This window comes from Arachis hypogaea, chromosome 9 (genome assembly GCF_003086295.3).
Source record: "Arachis hypogaea cultivar Tifrunner chromosome 9, arahy.Tifrunner.gnm2.J5K5, whole genome shotgun sequence".
Lineage (NCBI taxonomy): Eukaryota > Viridiplantae > Streptophyta > Magnoliopsida > Fabales > Fabaceae > Arachis > Arachis hypogaea.
This window is the reverse complement of record NC_092044.1, coordinates 107,654,029-107,672,532: the sequence shown is the minus strand read 5'-3', so window position 1 is coordinate 107,672,532 and position 18,504 is coordinate 107,654,029. Positions and strand designations below refer to the sequence as shown.

The 18,504-nt window shown below is 34.0% G+C and overlaps 3 protein-coding genes across 5 annotated transcripts; 1 reads left to right on the top strand and 2 right to left on the bottom strand.

The window, feature by feature from the left end:
• Positions 1–2,152: 2,152 nt before the first annotated feature.
• Positions 2,153–6,707, bottom strand: LOC112711558 (protein GLUTELIN PRECURSOR ACCUMULATION 3). 2 transcript variants are annotated; one of them, XM_025764239.3, is made up of 15 exons: positions 6,496–6,707; positions 6,315–6,412; positions 6,068–6,209; positions 5,953–5,981; positions 5,732–5,828; positions 5,594–5,649; positions 5,365–5,472; positions 5,137–5,193; positions 4,651–4,742; positions 4,296–4,380; positions 3,871–4,023; positions 3,365–3,465; positions 2,828–3,105; positions 2,622–2,703; positions 2,153–2,372 (listed from the first exon to the last, which is right to left on the bottom strand). In XM_025764239.3, exons 1-15 carry the CDS (start codon positions 6,555–6,557, stop codon positions 2,301–2,303), a joined length of 1,512 nt encoding a protein of 503 aa, XP_025620024.1. In that variant the 5' UTR covers positions 6,558–6,707; the 3' UTR covers positions 2,153–2,300. The 2 variants fall into 2 exon arrangements, with proteins under 2 accessions (XP_025620024.1, XP_025620025.1); XM_025764240.3 differs by lacking the exon at positions 5,953–5,981 and having other exon boundaries at positions 6,496–6,571.
• Positions 6,708–6,894: 187 nt separating this feature from the next.
• LOC112711557 (uncharacterized) lies at positions 6,895–11,974 on the top strand. Of its 2 annotated transcripts, XM_025764237.3 has the most exons (7): positions 6,895–7,035; positions 7,130–7,197; positions 7,328–7,448; positions 7,626–8,056; positions 8,632–8,723; positions 8,810–8,943; positions 9,931–11,974. In XM_025764237.3, exons 2-7 carry the CDS (start codon positions 7,157–7,159, stop codon positions 11,632–11,634), a joined length of 2,523 nt encoding a protein of 840 aa, XP_025620022.1. In that variant the 5' UTR covers positions 6,895–7,035; positions 7,130–7,156; the 3' UTR covers positions 11,635–11,974. The 2 variants fall into 2 exon arrangements, with proteins under 2 accessions (XP_025620022.1, XP_025620023.1); XM_025764238.3 differs by lacking the exon at positions 7,328–7,448.
• A 686-nt stretch (positions 11,975–12,660) lies between these two features.
• On the bottom strand, positions 12,661–14,232 carry LOC112709462 (uncharacterized). Its single transcript, XM_025761343.1, has 3 exons — positions 14,221–14,232; positions 13,350–14,132; positions 12,661–12,669 (listed from the first exon to the last, which is right to left on the bottom strand). The coding sequence occupies exons 1-3, from the start codon at positions 14,230–14,232 to the stop codon at positions 12,661–12,663; spliced, it is 804 nt and encodes a 267-aa protein (XP_025617128.1).
• Between the last annotated feature and the right edge of the window lie 4,272 nt (positions 14,233–18,504).

The following is an 18,504-nucleotide window of genomic DNA, read 5'->3' as shown; positions in this document are numbered from 1 at the left end:
AAATTTTCTAACAGTATCTCTCACATTCAGCTCAGAGACCCATAGTTGTCCTGTGACCCTTTTCGGCGCACAGTCAGCAAACGGAGTAATGGTCTGGCACCTCTCATGCCATGCTGGAGCCAGCAACGGCTAGCTGACGTGGCAAATCTTAATTTTCTACCCAATGTGGTCCTGGTCCCATTAAAACCTTAAAAACTAAGAATGATTATTATATGTAATATCTCCGTCCCATAATTGTGGTCCACCATTGTGATTTAACGAAGATTTTATTGATGCTTTGAAGCAATGTTTGGAGATGAAGGGCAAACCAGTTATTATTCAGCTAAGCATAAATGCCCTTTATCTCAATCTACTCATTCCATTGATATAATATATAATGCTAAAAATACAAGGAAAAAAATTTTGGGCAAATGATAAATATTCATAAGTGAATTTCAACCTTAATTTTCAAACATGCAATCCAGACCACTGTGCTAGATTGATAATAGGAATAGAAGAATAATTAATACCTAGTTCTTCCTCCTACCAAGTGGGTGATTAAATTTGCAATTGAATCCAAATTTGCAAGTTCCAATTTTAAGATAGAAAGCACAATCTTCAGTATCAGGCCTCAGTGGATATTGCTATTGAACTCTACCACTACTTCTATCTTTCTTCTTCTCCACTTCTTCATCACCTTCAACTTCTACTTCATCATCACCATTACCATGACCATCAACATCAAAATCTCCACTTACCTTATCAACCTCACTCTCTTTCACATTCTCATTCCAGCCATAACCCTCATCATCACCCCAACCATCATTATCATCACTCCCTTGTGCTTCACCTGTTTTCGAGGGCACAACCACCTTCACCACCCAATTCCTTACCACCATATTCTCCACTACCAGCTACAAAGTCCGAATCTTTCTTCTCATTTTCAGCTACCCTTTCATCCTCATCCTTCAAATCCAACTTCTTGTGAAACTCTGCACCAAGTTCATCACAGTTTCATCCTGAACCCCAAATTTTTACTGAGATCTGGCTCTGACAGGTTGATTTTATTATGTGGAAAGCACCTTTGTACATGTCAATGAAATCTCTGTTAAATTACAATGGTGGACCACAATTATGGGACAAAAGAGAAGGGAAGAAGAGATACTACATATAATAATCATTCTTAGCTTTTAGGGTTTTAATGGGACCAAGACCACATTGGGTAGAAAATTAAGATTTGCCAGCTAGCCGTTGCTGGCTCCAGCATGGCATGGGAGGTGCCAGATCATTACTCCGTTTGCTGACTGTGCGCCGAAAAGGGTCGCAGGACAACTATGGGTCCCGGAGCTGAATATGAAGGATACTGTTAGGAAATTTTGAAAGTCAAGGATGATTATGGGTAATTCGCCCAATTTCAGGGACCACTTTGGGATTTTAGTCTAAAATTGTCTCTAATGGAGATATAGAAGACAAACACAGAGGTGGAGGAAAGAAGGTAAGGAAGAGGGCAGTGTGGTGGGAGGAGTTAGAGAGAAGATCTCCCCTGCAACTGAATTCGTTGTGAAGGACCAGCTGCCGGCCACCAATTCAGAGACATCGAAGGTCCAACCTCCCTGCCTCCCGCCAACCTTCTTGTCTTCTCCTCCTCTTTACCCTCTCGAGGTCCACCGCGAGGAAGAGCTTCGCGACCTCCATCCTGGACGAAATTAGCGTCATTCCCTGCATCACCGCAACTGTCACCTATCGTCGGCTGCTTCCCCTTGCGGTTCGTCATGCCACTAGATCTGAATAATATCTCCACCAAAGTCGTCTTCTCAAGGAGCTGCAAATTGCTGCTGTTGTACACGAAGAACGCAAAGATGTTGCTAACTTGGTTGCGGTAGTGTTGGTGAAGGAGGTGGTGAAATCTATGAAAAGAATACAGGGAGGGGTACTCATGTTTGGGGAGTAGAGTTAGGAAGAGGGTAATTCAGAATTTTAAGTGATTTTGTAGTGTTTGGATAATTTTACTTCTTTTTTTGTTAGTAAATTTTGTCAAGCGTTTAAATTTTTGTGGGTAGAAATGGTAGTTTATTCTTTTATTATAATCATATTTCACAAATGGCGCCTATGAATATATGCTAAATAACCAAAATTTGCAAAATATATGAAAAAGTATATAGTAATTCAGGAATATCTTGCAACAGAGTTCTGCATTTCTTATAAATTAGAACATATTCATCACAGTGCTCTGTTGATCCTTGTTTTCAAGGAGACAGTTACAAAATCATCAAGCATATGCTGATATACATAATGAGATACCATTAATTGAGTGGGACTATCTATTTGTCAATGCTCATCACAGGTAGCAGTTTGTACTCTGCCAATAGTTTTGGAACATCATCCATGTGCAACTGCAATAGGATCAAAGGGGGGAATCAATGAGAGGGAAAAAGGGGTATAGATAAATTGTGATATTACTAAGGGTAACTTGCACTTAGTATTATCGGTGCACACTAGACAAATGAGAAAGAAAATATAATGAAGTGTCTTAGGTGCATAATTCTTGTTGGTTCAAAATGAGAAGCCATAATATCCAATAAGAAAGAAAAGAACATTTGAGTTGATAGACATAACATGAAACCTCAAAAAGCAGACCTCACCTGAGAAACATTTCTGACATGGTAAAATTGATGCATCACTTTTTCACCAATTCCCGGTTCTGCATCAGATGCACTTCTTTCTCTGAAGTTACAAACACAACAAAAACAAATATTCATCAGTCAAGTTCAAAAGGCAGAACAAGCCTTGTAAAAATTAAAGGGCAAGATAGTAAAAAGAAAGAATTTTTGGAAGATATAGTTCTTACAGATAGTGCCGGTAAATTAGACGTTGGTAGTCGCGAAGAAGTGGTCCAAGCTCCTTGAGTTTAACTAAATTCGGATCAGACTTCTTCCAGTGCTCACGAAGTGCTTCGATTGCCTTGTCACTTGTAGAAATTCTTCCTCCAATTAATCTTGATGCTACTTCAAGAAGCTCTTTATCTTCCAATTCACTTACAATTGGAAGCCTAGAATTGGACACTGGAACTGATATTTGCAATCTTCTTTGCAATTCTGCGAAAGGAAATTTTTCCACCTGGCTTTCCTGGCATATCAGCAGTCAATTAATCTATAGACATAACGATGAGTCCATAAAGATGACGGAAAAAAGCATATAGTGTAAGTGTTCAAAATTTACAACAGAACTAAAAGGTGAAATTCAAGATTTTAAAGATTAACATCAAAGTCATAATAATCATGGGCTACATAGAAAAAGAAATATTGAAGGTGTAAACACTTTTTCCAAAATCTAGAACAGAGAAATGGAGGGTGCTTTCACAACTCGCAACAAATTTAGCCAATACCTTGAACTGATTTTGAAAATCATCATTCAATGATGCAGCATCCCTACTTTCAGGAATATTTCTAGGTGGAGATGCAGTTAATCTCTTTGCAATTGGGTCATCTGAAGAAGATGAAACAGAAGCAAAAGGAAATTAGGATATGGTTTGACTTTAGAGCCTCTATGACTGTTTTACTGTTCAGTTCTTTTAAAACTTGTATAATCTTGAAATATTTCTGCATCTAAGAAAATATTCCCTATCAAAAAAGAGCATTTACTAAAAGATCACTTTCAATTGGGTGTTTCAAAGCACAAAACAAACAAGAAAAAAAAAATCCAATATTAGAGTATTTCTGTCTGAGAGAGAGAGAGAGAGAGAGAGATGAAATCTTGCATCAGTTGAAATCAGTGCCAAATAAAAAACAGTTGATCAGTTAACTTCATTTGCATACTTTATCAGTCAAAATATATGGATTCAAAAATGAGAAATCAACAATTAAACCAAATAATAAATTAGCTATTGAAAACCTTGAGGGACCAACCACCATGGATCACCGTATGTTGATTTTCCATCAAAGCCACCTATTAGAAGATACCGCGAACCAATTACTGTCATAGAGTGGTATGCTCGTGCAGGAGGGGGTTCGTTGCCAATGGGTAGCCGCTTCCATTGTGCCGAAACTATAAGCAACAGCATAGCAAAAAAATTAACCTAACCCAACAACTAAGTCAATCTAAAATCAAAAATAGAAAACAAATTTCTTCAACCAGAAAATAAATGTTAATCATGCAGCATCAGTAGTAATGTATACAAGTCTGCAACAGGCAACAGATCAACATGGAGATTCAGAAAGCTAACATCAAAAGGAAGGATGATTCCAGAGATTATTAACCAGCTGGATTTAAATAGAACACATTACTAGAGGCACACATATAGATAGAAAACTTCTCACCTCTGTCTAAAATAATGCAATCATTATAATAGATGTCGTAGCGGCTCAACCATCCACCAGTCCCATGCCCTCCAAACATCAATAACTGCAAAATAATTCCAACAAAATAAATAAATAAATGAGGTGAAACTATCACTCATATGGAACAAATAAAGAGTTAAGTCCCCAATGGGAGAATGGGGGAATTGGAACCGCATCAGAAACAATATGATGATAGAACCATAATACTATCATTATTTAATCTTTGTAATTGCAGACGATGAATTTAAACTCTTTCTAATCAGAAAAGCTTCATTGGAAGTTAACAAGTATTGTGCTGTAATAGAACAAGAAAGGATTGTGCTGATATGATTACATAGTGTCCTCCAGAGACAACAGTATGGCCACAACGAGGAGAAGGAGCTTGACCCGGAAGCTTTAATTGAGTCCACCCAGGAGCTTCATTTTCTTCCCTCCACAACATATACAAACTATAAGTAAATAACCGAACTGAATAAGTAGATACCTAGAACTAAATATTTCTTTTAGAATGAGAAACTGTATCATGATTAGAGAAGGAAGGTGCGACTTGAGGAACCATAGGATTTGCTTCAAAGTTCAAACAAAGTACCCCATCTGTTTCATAACTATGGCTCGACCAATTTGGTACATACATAAATCAAGGTATCTTGGTCAAGCAATAGTTGTTATGAATCAAAGGGAGTACAATCTATGGAAGAACCGATGAGAATTAAAATAAATTACAACACCATTTAATCACTATACATTTGAATAGAAACAGATAATCAGATATGATGACTTGCAGAGAACGACACGAGATAAAGATGGTGAAAATACACACCTTCTTCAATAAGGCCCTTTAAGGCCCATAAATCACCCATGATTGGTCCACCTCCTCCTGTTAAAGTAAGGGTTGGGAACGTATTTCAGCTAATAACTTCATACACAAAACACTTACACACGCCCCTATATTTATTTTCTTCTTTAATTTGAATAACAAGGCTAAATTCCTTAAAATTCAACATCAAAGAAAATCAATATTTAATAGAGGAGAACGATGCCACTTAACCTCTGCCGCCATAAACAAGCAGCCTTTTTTCAACCATGGTAGCACTGTGGCCACATCTAGGGTGTGGCAATGTTCCAGAAACTGAGAGCTCCATCCACTCAAGCGATACTACAACAGGAAAAGAGAATAAGAGAATGTTATTATGTTGCCACTTTCTTCCACAGTATAACAACATTTTCTTTTGGTGCATAAAATTTATATTTGGAAAGCCTGGGAAAAAGGAATATACTTGTATCCAAGACATAAACATCAGACAACCACTTTTTTCCATCCCATCCACCAAACCTGCATCACATTAAATCCATCTAATTACATGGCTTTTAAGGAGAAAAAAGAATGCGAGAAAATCAAATGCCATAGGCCTTACATAACAATTTTCCGGTTTCCAACAGCAGCGGCTGCAGCAAAATCTCGTGGTGAAGGCAAGTCACCGAAACTGGTTAGTTCAGACCATTGCCATATATCTGTAACAACGATCAGATCATTTGTTCCACAAGTGTCATTATGCCATGAAATGAAAGCATTAACCCAAAACACATCAACTCTCACAATAGAAACACAACTCAAAGACTATACAAGATGTCATACCAGTATCCAATACCCAAAAGTCCCCTAACCTGATGAATTCAGAGCTTATTAGAAACATTATACACACGCATTTAGAGCAGCTAAACAAAGTGAGTGTGTCATTGAAATCACAAACCTTCTACCACCAGAACGGCCACCAAAGATGAACATGTGACAATCAATGGCAACAGCAACATGGAAAGCCCGCGGGCTTGGACCCACAAGCCCATCATCTGACCCACTTCCTGTGCACTCTGGCGTAAACCATAGCTTGGCCTCTGAATAAAGCAAAAACAAGCTTTAATTTTGTTGAAAGTAACAAAAATACCATCTTTTTTTAAAAATTAAAAAAAAATCAAAACAAAGAGAAAAAGGATGGGAACCAGTGTCATAGACAGCAATGTCGGAGAGGAACTTCTTATCGACAAGACCACCGAAGACTACAACCTTGGATTTGCCGATGTTAACAGCAGAGTGTCCACTAAAAGAAAAAAGAAAAAGAAAATTCCTTGAACCTAATCCATCGAAAAATTAATAGAGAGAGATGTGTGTTGTGTTTGTTACCTGCGAGGTTGGGGAGGAGTTCCAGCGAAATCAGAAGAGGTGGCTCGAACCCAGTAATGCATGGTTCATTCAATCAAGAAAGGGTTTTAAGAATTGAAGTTGTTGAAGATGCAATCCAATTAGAACTTAGTAGTAAAGTGTATGAATGAATCTCTTGTACAATCTGAATCTAGAAGTAGTTGCGAGGGACACGTGGCACTGTTACAGCTGTGCCAAGTCAGATCCTCATGTGTTGACAAATTTTACTATCTCACCATAGAGTTTCCCGCAAGAAAATAGATGACGATCGGGGCAAGAGCAAGATCCGGTAGTGTACCTCTCTCCCTTCCCTCCGTCGTGAGAGGTCGAAGGTGGAGTTGGTTAGAATGAGATTACCACTTCAAAATCAAATGCTGCCCCAAACAACCAACTCTTATTCATTATTAACCTAGGTTAGAATGGCATAACCTAGGGTTCTTCATCCACTTTTCTTTTCTTTCTTTTTTTTTTTTCCCTTCTCCTTCTTATATTCGCCTACACCATCTTTTCCTCCTTTCAAAGGTACATTCCTTTTCTCTTTTGCACAATTGGCTTCTCTTTCATTGGTACTGTTGAATTCTTATTCATTATTCCTTTATTATTTTTTTATGAGCAGCTGAATTTCAAACTTGGAAGCTTGTTCATGGTTGTGCAAATCTCTTTGATGGATCCACTTAATCGGAGGTAATTCGATTTTCACCATTTTAAGGTGCTTCCAATGTTTTACTATGCTGTTTTCAATGTTGCTGGTTTTGTTCTTCTGTATTGGATCTTCTTTTGAGCCATATTAATTAGAAATGTATTCATAACTTAGGAGAACTTCCCTCATGGAGGATTCCACTATATTAACTATTGAATTCCTTCGGGGAAGGTTGCTTTTCGAACGGTCCATCTCAAGAAGAGCTAGACAGAGAGCTGAGGATCTGGAAAAAAAGGCATATTTCTGGTTCCTCAACCTTCTCTTTACAAATCTTTAAGAGCTGTTCCATGGTTCATCCTCTTAGGTTTTAGCTTTGTGATTTTTCATTTTTTCGACGTCAGCATCCTCGATTCTAATGTAGCCTTCTCTTGCAATTGCATTTTCTTTTTCTATCCAAAATAAAACCAATCAGGTCATTGAATTAGAGGAACAAGTTAAGATGGTGACTCTGCAAAGGAAGATAGCTGAGAAAGCAACGGCAGATGTTCTTGCCATTTTGGAGAATCATGGACTAAGTGATTTATCTAATGAATTTGAATCTGAATCAGGCCGTGATACACCATGTGAATATGGTGTGAATAATGATTCTGGAAACAATGGTGAGAGGTTTTTGAGCTCAAAAGGGAGACAGAATGGACCAGAAGCGCTGTCTAGTTCTGATACGGATTCTTCACCACTATATGGTAGTTTCCCTTGGAAAGGACATCATGATTCTTCTCATTCTCGAAAAAAGTACAACAATCCCAAACATAGAAGGGAAACCAGTTGGTCATCTATCAGTTCTTCTTCAAAGAATCATCACCATGGAATGTCTTTTCACAAGATAAGACATAAAAAAACGAGGTAACTCTTGGTGTTTTACTCTCGTTAAATTTGTACTCTTGCCATTTAATTTATCAGGTCTACTAATAAGTATAACATTGTTCCTTTTTTTTGTTTTTCCCTTTGTGCAAGATAACTAATGCTAAATTCACATTTCTATGTTGTTGAATTTGGTTTGATCTCTTTTGTCTAATCCAGGAGGTTGTGTTGTGTGTAATTGAAATTCAGCACATAGGGTGTATATTAACTTACAGTGTGAGAATAATAAACTAAACAATGGTGATAGTAAAGTGGAATGGGGACCGATAATATGAGTATGCACATGATATTGATATTAATATTATTGATCAGAGCAAATTGTGAGGAAAATATTTTTTTACTTTCATAACTTATTCTTTTTCTGCTGAATTGGAAGAAAGAAAAGGATAATTATAATAGAAAAGACAATCATCAAAGGCTGAAAGCTCTTAATTGCAATTCTATTTTAAACTTTGACTAAGCTGGCTATGATGTTGGGTAATTACTTTTATATTTCTCTTGGGACATTTATCTTTTCCGTTGCCTGTTAAGTTAATAATTAGTTTTATCTTTCTCAGATCAGCATCAATCCCTGGATACATTTCTGGTGAGGTTGACTGCCAAGAAAATGAAGTTGTGCCCTATTTTGAAGGATTTCAAAATTGCTCAGGTGAGCCTGATGTGCCAATAATATGTCATAATATTAAGAGGATGATGATTCAGAGACGTGCTTAACTAACAAAATTCATGGAACAGATGGATATGAAAGAGATAAGGACATGGAGAAGGCACTTGAACACCGGAGCCTACCTATTGACGAGTATGAAGCAATGGCTAAAGCTCAAATTGATCTGGAAGAGAAATTTAGAGAGAATAACTATGCCATATCAGTATGCTTCACCTTAACTTATCATAGTATTAATTTCTTTTCAAAATGTTTTTGTTTGGTTGTTGCCTATATGATACTGGTAGGGAAGTTGAGATATTATTTGAGGATACATTGATCCAATTTTAATGTTAAAGAAATTGCTGAAACTGAGCATGCCAGACTTCTCATAGGATCTTATCTTTTTTTAGTAACCATTGACAATACTAGGTTTTGCATCTTCTTCTTTTTGGCATGACCATGGTATTGGAGGCAGAGATTCCTTAAAATATGGAGTTAGTAGGGTGCAGAAGAAAGCAATCTGTCCCTATTCTATAATTGTGAAGCTCTAATTTGTTTAAATAAAAAAAATCATTTGTATTTTATACTGCTTTAAAGTTTAAGGGTACTATTATAAATGGAGTTGGCAGGTGACACGTGGCAATAGGTAAAGATTTGATAAACTTTAACATATAGCATAACTTTGTTCCTTGCTTACTCAAATTTTTCTATCATGGAAGTGGGCAATCATGCATGGAGATTTGGAAGATGGGTGTGATATAATTCGTGAGACCTATCATTTGTTGCTTAGGGGGAATGTGAAAATATATTTATATGGTGCTAGGAAATTGTTAGTTTGTGTAATTGACTTTTAAGTTGTTCACTTGCCTAAATTTTTGAGACCCTTTTCTTTTCTAAGGTTGTATTTCTATTAAGGTTTATGCACAGTGTTTGTTGGAGTTAATAAGTTAATAAAACCCTTAATTGAAGTTCATTTTATCAGATGAGTGTTTGTTGCTCGTTAAATATTGTAAAATGTACTTAATAATTTTGAGGTAATAATTACATTCTCCTGATGGCTCAAATTGTATGCTATATCTATAAATGATTTTTTTTTTTAATTAGCTTTGTATATTAAATGATCTTTTGTATTCAAAGTAGGCTTCCCATTGCTCTTCTATTCTATTTATATTCATTCATCTAAAGTTTACATTTTGGGTCATAAATCCAGGGCTCATATAACTGGAGGAATCATTCTGATATGTATGAGAAAAAAGATGAAAGCAAGGCTCAGCTTAACTCAAATGCTCAAGAGGATGACACTGAAGCTATAGATATTTGCTTATTTGAACGATCCTTAAGAGTCCCAAAATCATTTGATGGGACAAGAGGTTACAACCACCAAAGGAGCGAAACTTTTAGTTCTGATGATTTCCTTGGTCGAGAAAATTTGCATTCCCAACTAAAGGAAAAACAAAGTGAGAGTCCAGAAAATTACCATTCTCATTCTTCAAATCAGCACAATCAAGAACCATATAGTCATTATTACCCTGATTTCAAGCTAATAGATAAAGCAGAATCCTCACGTGTTCTCTTCTTTGAAGAATTAATAGCTGCTGGTGTGAAGGATATTATGCCAAGATCATTTGATGGAAAAGGATCTTATGACAATCTAAAGAGCAAAACTTTTAGTTCTGAATTATTTGGTCAAGAAAATTCAACTTCTCAACTGAAGGGGAGCCAAAATGAGAGTTCGGTAAACTGCCACTATCAGTCTTCAAATCGGCACAGTCAAGAACCATATAGTCATTATTACCCTGATTCAAAGCTAATAGATAAAGCAGAATCCTCACGCGTTCTCTTCTTAGAAGAATTATTAGGTGCTGGTGTGAAGGATATTATGCCAAAATCATTTGATGGAAAAGGTTCTTATGACAATCGAAAGAGCAAACCTTTTAGTTCTGATTTATTTGGTCAAGAAAATTCAACTTCTCAACTAAAGAGGAGCCAAAATGAGACTTTGGTAAACTGCCACTATCAGTCTTCAGATTTGCACCTTCAAGAGCCATATGGTCTTCATTACCCTGATTCCAAGCAAATAGATAAAGCAGAACCCACAGACTTTTCCTTCTTTAAAGGAATATTAAGAGCCGAGGCCAAGGAAAAGATGCAAACGTCAGTTGATGGAACAAAAGGTTACAGCAACCAAAGGAGCCGAATTTTTAGTGTTTCTGATTTCTTTGCTCATGAAAATTCACATTCCCAACTGAAGGAGAACCAAAATGAGAGTACAGAAGACTATCATGATTCCTCAAATATGCACAATCAAGAACCATATGGTTATCATTACCCTGATTACAAGCAAATAGATCACTTCCCAACTGATGTTCATGGTGGTTTGCACCAAAATGAGACCTCAAGAAACAAAAAAGATGACCTCAATGCATTAGTCTGTCATGAACAACCTCATCAATTCAGTGGTGTACTTGAATCACTCAAACAAGCTAAGACATTCCTACAAGAGCTCAATAATAGTCTGCGACTAGTCGACACCGAATACTTCACCAAAGCATGTAAACCCTCGGCTTATGTTAGCAAAAGTGAGAAAAAATTAGACTTCCCGGCCAGAAGTTCCAGTCTCTCCCGGCAACCAACACATTTTCCTGATGAAGCACTGACGGGTTCTAATGTTCAAGATTCGACTTCCAGACTTCATTCAAACTTCTTCGTTGATAGAAGAATATCTAGAACTAATGGTTATTTTAGCAAAACTTGGAGCCTCACTGGAGTGGATCAATCTCTTGCCGACCCACAATTGTTAAATGGGTCAAGATTCAATTCTAGAAAGGACCCCTATGATGCTTTCTGTGATGGAGGCATACTATCTTCTACGAAACAAGTTTATCCTTGCTTTCCTATCTTTCCAATCTATTAAAGATGCAACAACACTGATGTCAATGCCATTTGGTGATGCTCTTTCAAGATCCGATACAAGAAGCAAATTGGGGTTGGGGTTGGGGTTGGGATTGGGATTGGGATTCCTGGAGCATATGATTTCTCATTTTAATTGATGTGAGTTTAAGAGCAAACATGTATATATAATTTCCATTATTAGTTTTCTAGCGGCTTCACCAATGGTGTTGAAGTGATTGTTTTATTCTCATGTTCCTTGGCAATGATTCTATGTATTGTATCCAGTTGCGTGGGAAGAGATTGATTTATGACGGAAAACAAACTTATAATCTTATGGCGGACTTAAATAAGGTTTTTTTGTTTGGGATGTTCTCATAAAGATGCAATTTAAAGATATTTTTAATAATTAAAATTTAACACATATACTCATTTAAATTATGTTATTTTTGTCAAAATTAAGTCAGACAAATTAATTTGACCGAAAAATAGTGAATTAAATTTTAAATTTGTCTAAATTAATATTATTTTTTATAAAAAATGATTACAATATTCCTATTATATAAAATTACTAAAATATTCTTATTATATATATTAATTTTGAGAATTCTAAATTCTAACCATTTTCTTTTTTATGGTTATAGGGTTAAAATTTAAAGTTTTCAATATATATATATATATATATATATGTTTATAATAGGAATATTGTAGTAATTTTTTATAAAAAATATTAATTTATACTAATTTAAAATTTAATTTATTAATTTTTTTGCTAAATTGATTTATCCAATCTAATTTTAATAAAAATAATATAATTTAATTGATTATATGTATTAAATTTTAATTTTTAAAAAATATCTTTAAAAAAAAACGTTTTTGACATTTTTATTTAAGTGACTCCTTTTTTGTTTTAGTTTAGTAAAATTTAAAAGTGTTTTTTTTGGTTAATTTGCTCTATTAAATACTGACGTTACAAGACTAAACACGAATTTAACATGTTTTGTTATATCAGCATTTCAATTTCATATCAATACTTAACGAAGCAAATTAATTACAATGACTACAATTTTAATTTCATATCAATACTTAACGAAGCAAATTAATTACAATGACTACAATTAAAATCTTTTAAATTTTATAGAAAAAAGAATAGTATATTCCAGTGGCGGAACCAGAAATTTTATAAGAGGGGGGCCAATTAAATATAAAATATAACAAAAAATTAACAAAATATGATTTGTAGCATATATATAAAAAAAGTTATTATATTATATAAAAGTCAATGTTCAACTACATACTTTAAGATTTTGATATTTTTAAACTTGCTCGACGATGCTTCATGGAACTAAAATCATCAATTATCATCTCTGAAGTGAATTTTGAAGCAATTTCCTTTTCAATATATACAATCATACAATCTGCTAAAAATTCATCTTCCATCTTGTTTCGAAGCCTTGTTTTAATAATCTTCATAGCTGAAAAGGCCCGTTCAGTTGTTGCTGTTGTCACAGGAAGAGTCAAAACAAGACGAATTAATCTATCAATTAAAGGATATATATTTGATTTTCCTGTCTCTGTCAATTTTTGACACAATTCAGCAAGAGTAGACAAATTCTGAAAATCTGGAGTTTTAACCACATCAAGTTCATAATGTTGTAACTCATAATCCAATTGAATCTTTTCTTGCTCAGAAAAATCTAAAGAATAGAAATTCTTTGCAAGATTGCATATGTTGCAAACACTGAATAACTTGAAAGCATCTTTAGGATCTAAAGATGTACTCAATATGAGGAGCTCGGTTGCTTGCTCACTAAATCTACTATTTAGCTCTTTCAATTGAAAATCTATCACGCTAGTAAAAATGTCAACACGATAGTGGTGTTCAACAGTGACAACATCCTTTTTACGACGAGACCGAATTATGTCACTAAAAGAAGCACCCATATCAGGTATCTGAATAGCATGATCATTGCAGAAAGAACTAACTTTCTCTAAAAGTGCTCCCCAACTACTATCTTTTAACTGTTGAATCAATGACTTTGTACTAGAAACCAGATGCATATCATTCAAAATGTCTTGAGATTTTTGTTGCAATGCTTGACAAAGTTTATCAGTGATTCCCATGATTTCTTTCATTATATGCAAAATGAAAACAAAATCAAATGATAATAAAGATTTAAGAGCATAAGTAGCATCACCACGTTGAGAATATGTAGATCCATTAGTAGCCAAATCTTCCAGAACTGAAGTTATTGCTCCAAACATACGTAAAAGGCTACAAATTGAGTTGAAGTGAGAGCTCCACCTAGTATCTCCTGATGTTTTTAATGTGCCAATTTGATTTGCTCCCCTTCCTGTTTCAATTTGATTAGTTGCAACTAAATGAGAAATTTCAGTTGCATAAGGAGATCGTAATTCATCATTGCGTTTGCAAGAAGAGCACACAACATTGATAATATTACTCAAACTTTGGAAAAAAGCATGAACATCAACAACTTCTTTAGCCGCGGCAACAAGAGCTAGCTGTAATTGATGAGCAAATCTTTACAAGACTTAACAGCAATATTATGAGGAGAATTAAGAGATTTACCCACATGAGATAAAAATGCACAATCCTTTCCATTATTCACTTTTTTCCAATTGCGAAATCCTCCTGATGTGAATGGACTTGATTTTCTAGAAAATAAATAGCATGGAAGACAAAATGCAGCATCCACTTCTGGCGAATATTCTAGCCAAGAAAAACTCTTAAACCAATGAGCTTTGAAATGACGAGGATGACTTTCTAGACCAAAAAGAGGGTACTCATCCATAATAAATTGATATGGTCCAAACTTTATGTATGCTCTACGGATTTTATCTTGTTGATTGATAGGATAATTCCAAATTTGCGGACGCTTTCCGGGATCACGCATCAATGTATCAATATTAACTTGATCTATTTCAGTCCTTGTTATTTTGGAAGCAGGGGGTTGAATATCTTGCTCAACAAGTTGTGTCACAGGTTGCTCAATAATATTTTGAACATTACTCAAAGAATCTGAAGTTGAATTTTGTTCATCATATATTCTCTCTTTTCTCTTGAAAAATGAGTGAATTGTTTTCATCTTTGACATTTTTAACTTAACTTGAACTATCTAACAAAAAAAAAACAAAAATAATTGCATATATATTATTTTCTTTAAAAAAATATTAAACCTATTGAGCAATAACAAATAATTTTAGAAACACAAATATATAATAACCAAAAATAAAGTTATTGATTTACCTGATTATTTTTTTGTTCCAATTCTCACCCAAAAATAATTCTATTGAGTTTTGCCCTCACTTCAATCTTTGAACACTGTCCATTATAAAAAAAATAAATTAATTATTTTAAATAAATAATATAAATAATACTTGACATTGTTATTAACTTAAAAAAATTGAAATATACCTCTTTGAATCTTTGTTGTGTATTCAATGGTTAATATTTTGTTGTTCACTTCTCTTCAATGGTTTTTCTTCATATGTCTTGTTTTGGTATGAAAAGAAAATTAAAATGAGAAGAGTAGAAGACCAAAAGTTTGGAAACCACTAAAAGAGAGAGAAAAGTGGCGCTGATGCCTCTAATGGCTTGAAACAAATATTTGAAAAATGTACTAGTGTTACTTTAATTAATAGTATGGGCTTGGGCTAGTATAATAGAACCATTTTTATTAATTATTAGAATGGGCTATTTGTTAACAAGAGCAACAATAATTCAAATATCTAATACATAGTGCAGTTTTTAATTATTTTAATTTATAAAATTTTGCAACTTATATTTTTTTCAATATTATATATAAAAATAAATTTAATATTATTAATTATTACTATTTACTATTTTTTTTAAATTTTGGGGGGGGACCATGGCCACCTTAGGCCCCCCGTAGATCCGCCACTGGTATATTCTATTCTATAAAAACTAAAATCATATTCAAATGCTTTTTTTAGTCAATTCATCCATGTTCTCATTATTATACGAGTTGAATTATTTTTCGGCCATCAAGGTGTCATCTCCATTTCCTGTACTTATTAAAATTGGATAATGATATTATATTTTGAAAATGATGATGTGAAATACACTTTGGTGTACCATTCCTTTGGCCTTAGGTCAAACTTTATTTATTATTAATAAGAATAAAAAATATTATTGTCTTATCCGTTGCTTAAAGGACATATAACATGGCTTATATGATTGGAAGATGTTCACTTATACTATTGTACGAAGTTGGAAATTTTTTGTTCCAATTGTGCAGACCATGCAGATTTAATTTAAACAATGTTAAGGGTTATGATTCAGTGAAATTGATCTATTATGGACCGCAGGTGATAGAGTTTAAGCATGGACATGCAACCGTGTTACCCGTTTGCGTGAAATTGAAGATAACCCTTGTGTCCTGCTCGGCTAGAATGTAACTTCGTGGTGCACTATAGAAAAGCCATGTTGGAAGCTTAGCAGAGCGAACATTATGTTGGGCTATTTAAACAAAATTTTGCCTAATTATCTAATAATATATGTAAATGGCTTGTTATGAAGCATTTGCGTTCTTGTCATAATGCAATGTGTTTGGTTTTGTAAATTAAAATTAATAATTCATTTTAAATTTTAAAATTAATAATTTATTTTTAAATAATATATTTTCAATTCTTTATAAATATATAATAATATCATATTTTGATAACATAAATATTAATTAATTTACAAAAAATATATTCTAAGATAAATAAAATGGATATTAATTTATTGAATATAAAAATGATATTTAGTTATTTATAAATTATATAATATTCTCTAAAATCTAAAATTTTAATTAAACTCATAAACTATACCTCCTAATTTCTCATTAATAAAAATTTATAAATACAAGTATAAAAATAATGTTAAAGATAAATTAGTAATATTATTTTGTTAACTAAAACAACGAATACGTATCATTACTTTCTATTCTACTTCTTTACGAGAACTACATTTGTCAGCCAAGTGGATATTTTATCTCTCTTATGAATCCGACTTCCAATAATGCTTGCACTTATTATTTCACGATCTATATTCTTTTTTTTCTCAAGTTTTTTACCTTTTTGCTGGATAGGTCGGGAGCTTGGATACACAGTGAACTTATGAGACATCAGGTCGAAATCTATATTAGGCATGTCGGAGACTTTCTAGACAAAGATGTCGGAGTTTTTTCTTAGAAGATCAATGAACTTCTTTTTTAGTCCTTCTTCCAGGTTGCATTGGCCCCTATATTTGTTGTTTTCTCAAGCTGATCTCCAATCTGAACTTCTTCCACCTTTCTTCCACATTGGGATCGCAATTTTTTCCGAATTCGAACATCTCCAAACTCGATGGTGTTGACTTCCTTTTTTCTTGGGCTGCCTTTTAAATTAAGACTTTCATTGTAAAACTTGCGTGCTAATTTTTTATCTCCCTTTATAGTGGCAATTTTTTCTACAGTGAAAAACTTCAGGCATAGATGGGATGTAGAAACGACTATTATACAAGTCAGTTCAAGGTTGTCCGACCTATTAAACCATTGTATACCGAAGTAACGTCAATCATGATGTAATCAATGTTTAATATTTTTGACTTTGCATCCTTTCTTAAAGTAGTATATAAGGAGATAAATCCAAGAGATCGAATTGGCATATTCCCCAGCATAAAGATGTTATCTGGGTATGCCTTTGGATCTTTTTCTTTTAACCCGAACTTATCAAAAGTAGGTTTAAATAATATATATGCCAAGCTTCCTTGATCCATTAGTGTTCTATGGAAGTTTGCATTGACAAGGATCATTGTTATAACCACGGGGTCGTCATGGCCAGGCATTACCCCTTAATGATCTTCTTTAGCGAACGAGATGGTTGGCAAGTCGGGAGATCTGCTATCTTCCCCGACTTGGTACACCTCTTTAAGATGCCTTTTTCGTGATGATTTTGATATCCCTCCTCCAATAAATCCTCCAGCCATTAATCATGTGTATGTGTTGTTCGGGAGTTTGAGGTAGACGTTCTTGTCGTCCTCCTTCTTCATCTTTTTTTTCTTTTTCTTTAATCGTCCAATCTATCTGTCAAGTACCTATTTAGTCGATATTCTCTAGCAAATTTTTCAATGACATTCTTTAAATAATAGCAATCATTGGTAGAATATCTATAGAGTTTGTGATATTCACAATCTTTTGTCTAACTTCTTGCTTTTTTGTGTTTAATCGGATGAGAAGGTGAAAATTTTTCGGTATAACATATCTCTTTACCTTTTTGTCCAGGTTGTTTGTTGCCTTTAAATATGATTAAAATAAAGTTAATCCTTCACCACAAAAAAGTGAAATGAAATTAATCTAGTTGAGTTTGCATAGTAAGTAGTAGCATTAGCATTTTCAATAATCATGTAAGTAATAGCATTAAACTTTAAAAAAATTCTAATGACCCAATATCTTCCAGGTTGTCATTTGCTTTACATCAATAAGCTACAAGCTGATTACCTGTTTTTAAAGCTATCATTTTTTGACATCTTTCCTCTTTAAATAAGGTTAATTTAGTCATTTCTCATTCAATAAAGAATAATTTTTTACTGAATAATTTTTCGTACACATGAACTTCATGTTCTATTTTCTGTCAGAGTACATGTGATAATTTTCCGTATATATTATAGGAAGCTTATCACCTATTCTATAGTACGAATCTGGAACTTTTTCGTTCCAACTTATTTAATCATTTAAATTTAATATAAAAAATATTAACGGTCAAAATTGAGGTGGAAAACATGTTGTGGGTGTGCAATGTGAGTGGTTTATAGGTGGTTTTCAACTAGTAGTTTTCTTATCCTTTCCTCTGATAAAATTGACACTAGTAAAAAGATTTTTAAGACTTCATA

Excerpts from the sequence above, each read along its gene's own strand:
- LOC112711558 (XM_025764239.3), bottom strand. The coding sequence starts at position 6,557 with ATGCATTACTGGGTTCGAGCCACCTCTTCTGATTTCGCTGGAACTCCT. Across the intron at positions 6,413-6,495 it reads ACTCCTCCCCAACCTCGCAG|TGGACACTCTGCTGTTAACA; the intron begins GTAACAAACACA and ends TTTTTCTTTTAG. Across the intron at positions 4,381-4,650 it reads TTGTCTCTGGAGGACACTAT|TTATTGATGTTTGGAGGGCA; the intron begins GTAATCATATCA and ends ATTATTTTGCAG.
- LOC112711557 (XM_025764237.3), top strand. The coding sequence starts at position 7,157 with ATGGTTGTGCAAATCTCTTTGATGGATCCACTTAATCGGAG. Across the intron at positions 8,057-8,631 it reads ATAAGACATAAAAAAACGAG|ATCAGCATCAATCCCTGGAT; the intron begins GTAACTCTTGGT and ends TATCTTTCTCAG. Across the intron at positions 8,724-8,809 it reads AGGATTTCAAAATTGCTCAG|ATGGATATGAAAGAGATAAG; the intron begins GTGAGCCTGATG and ends TTCATGGAACAG.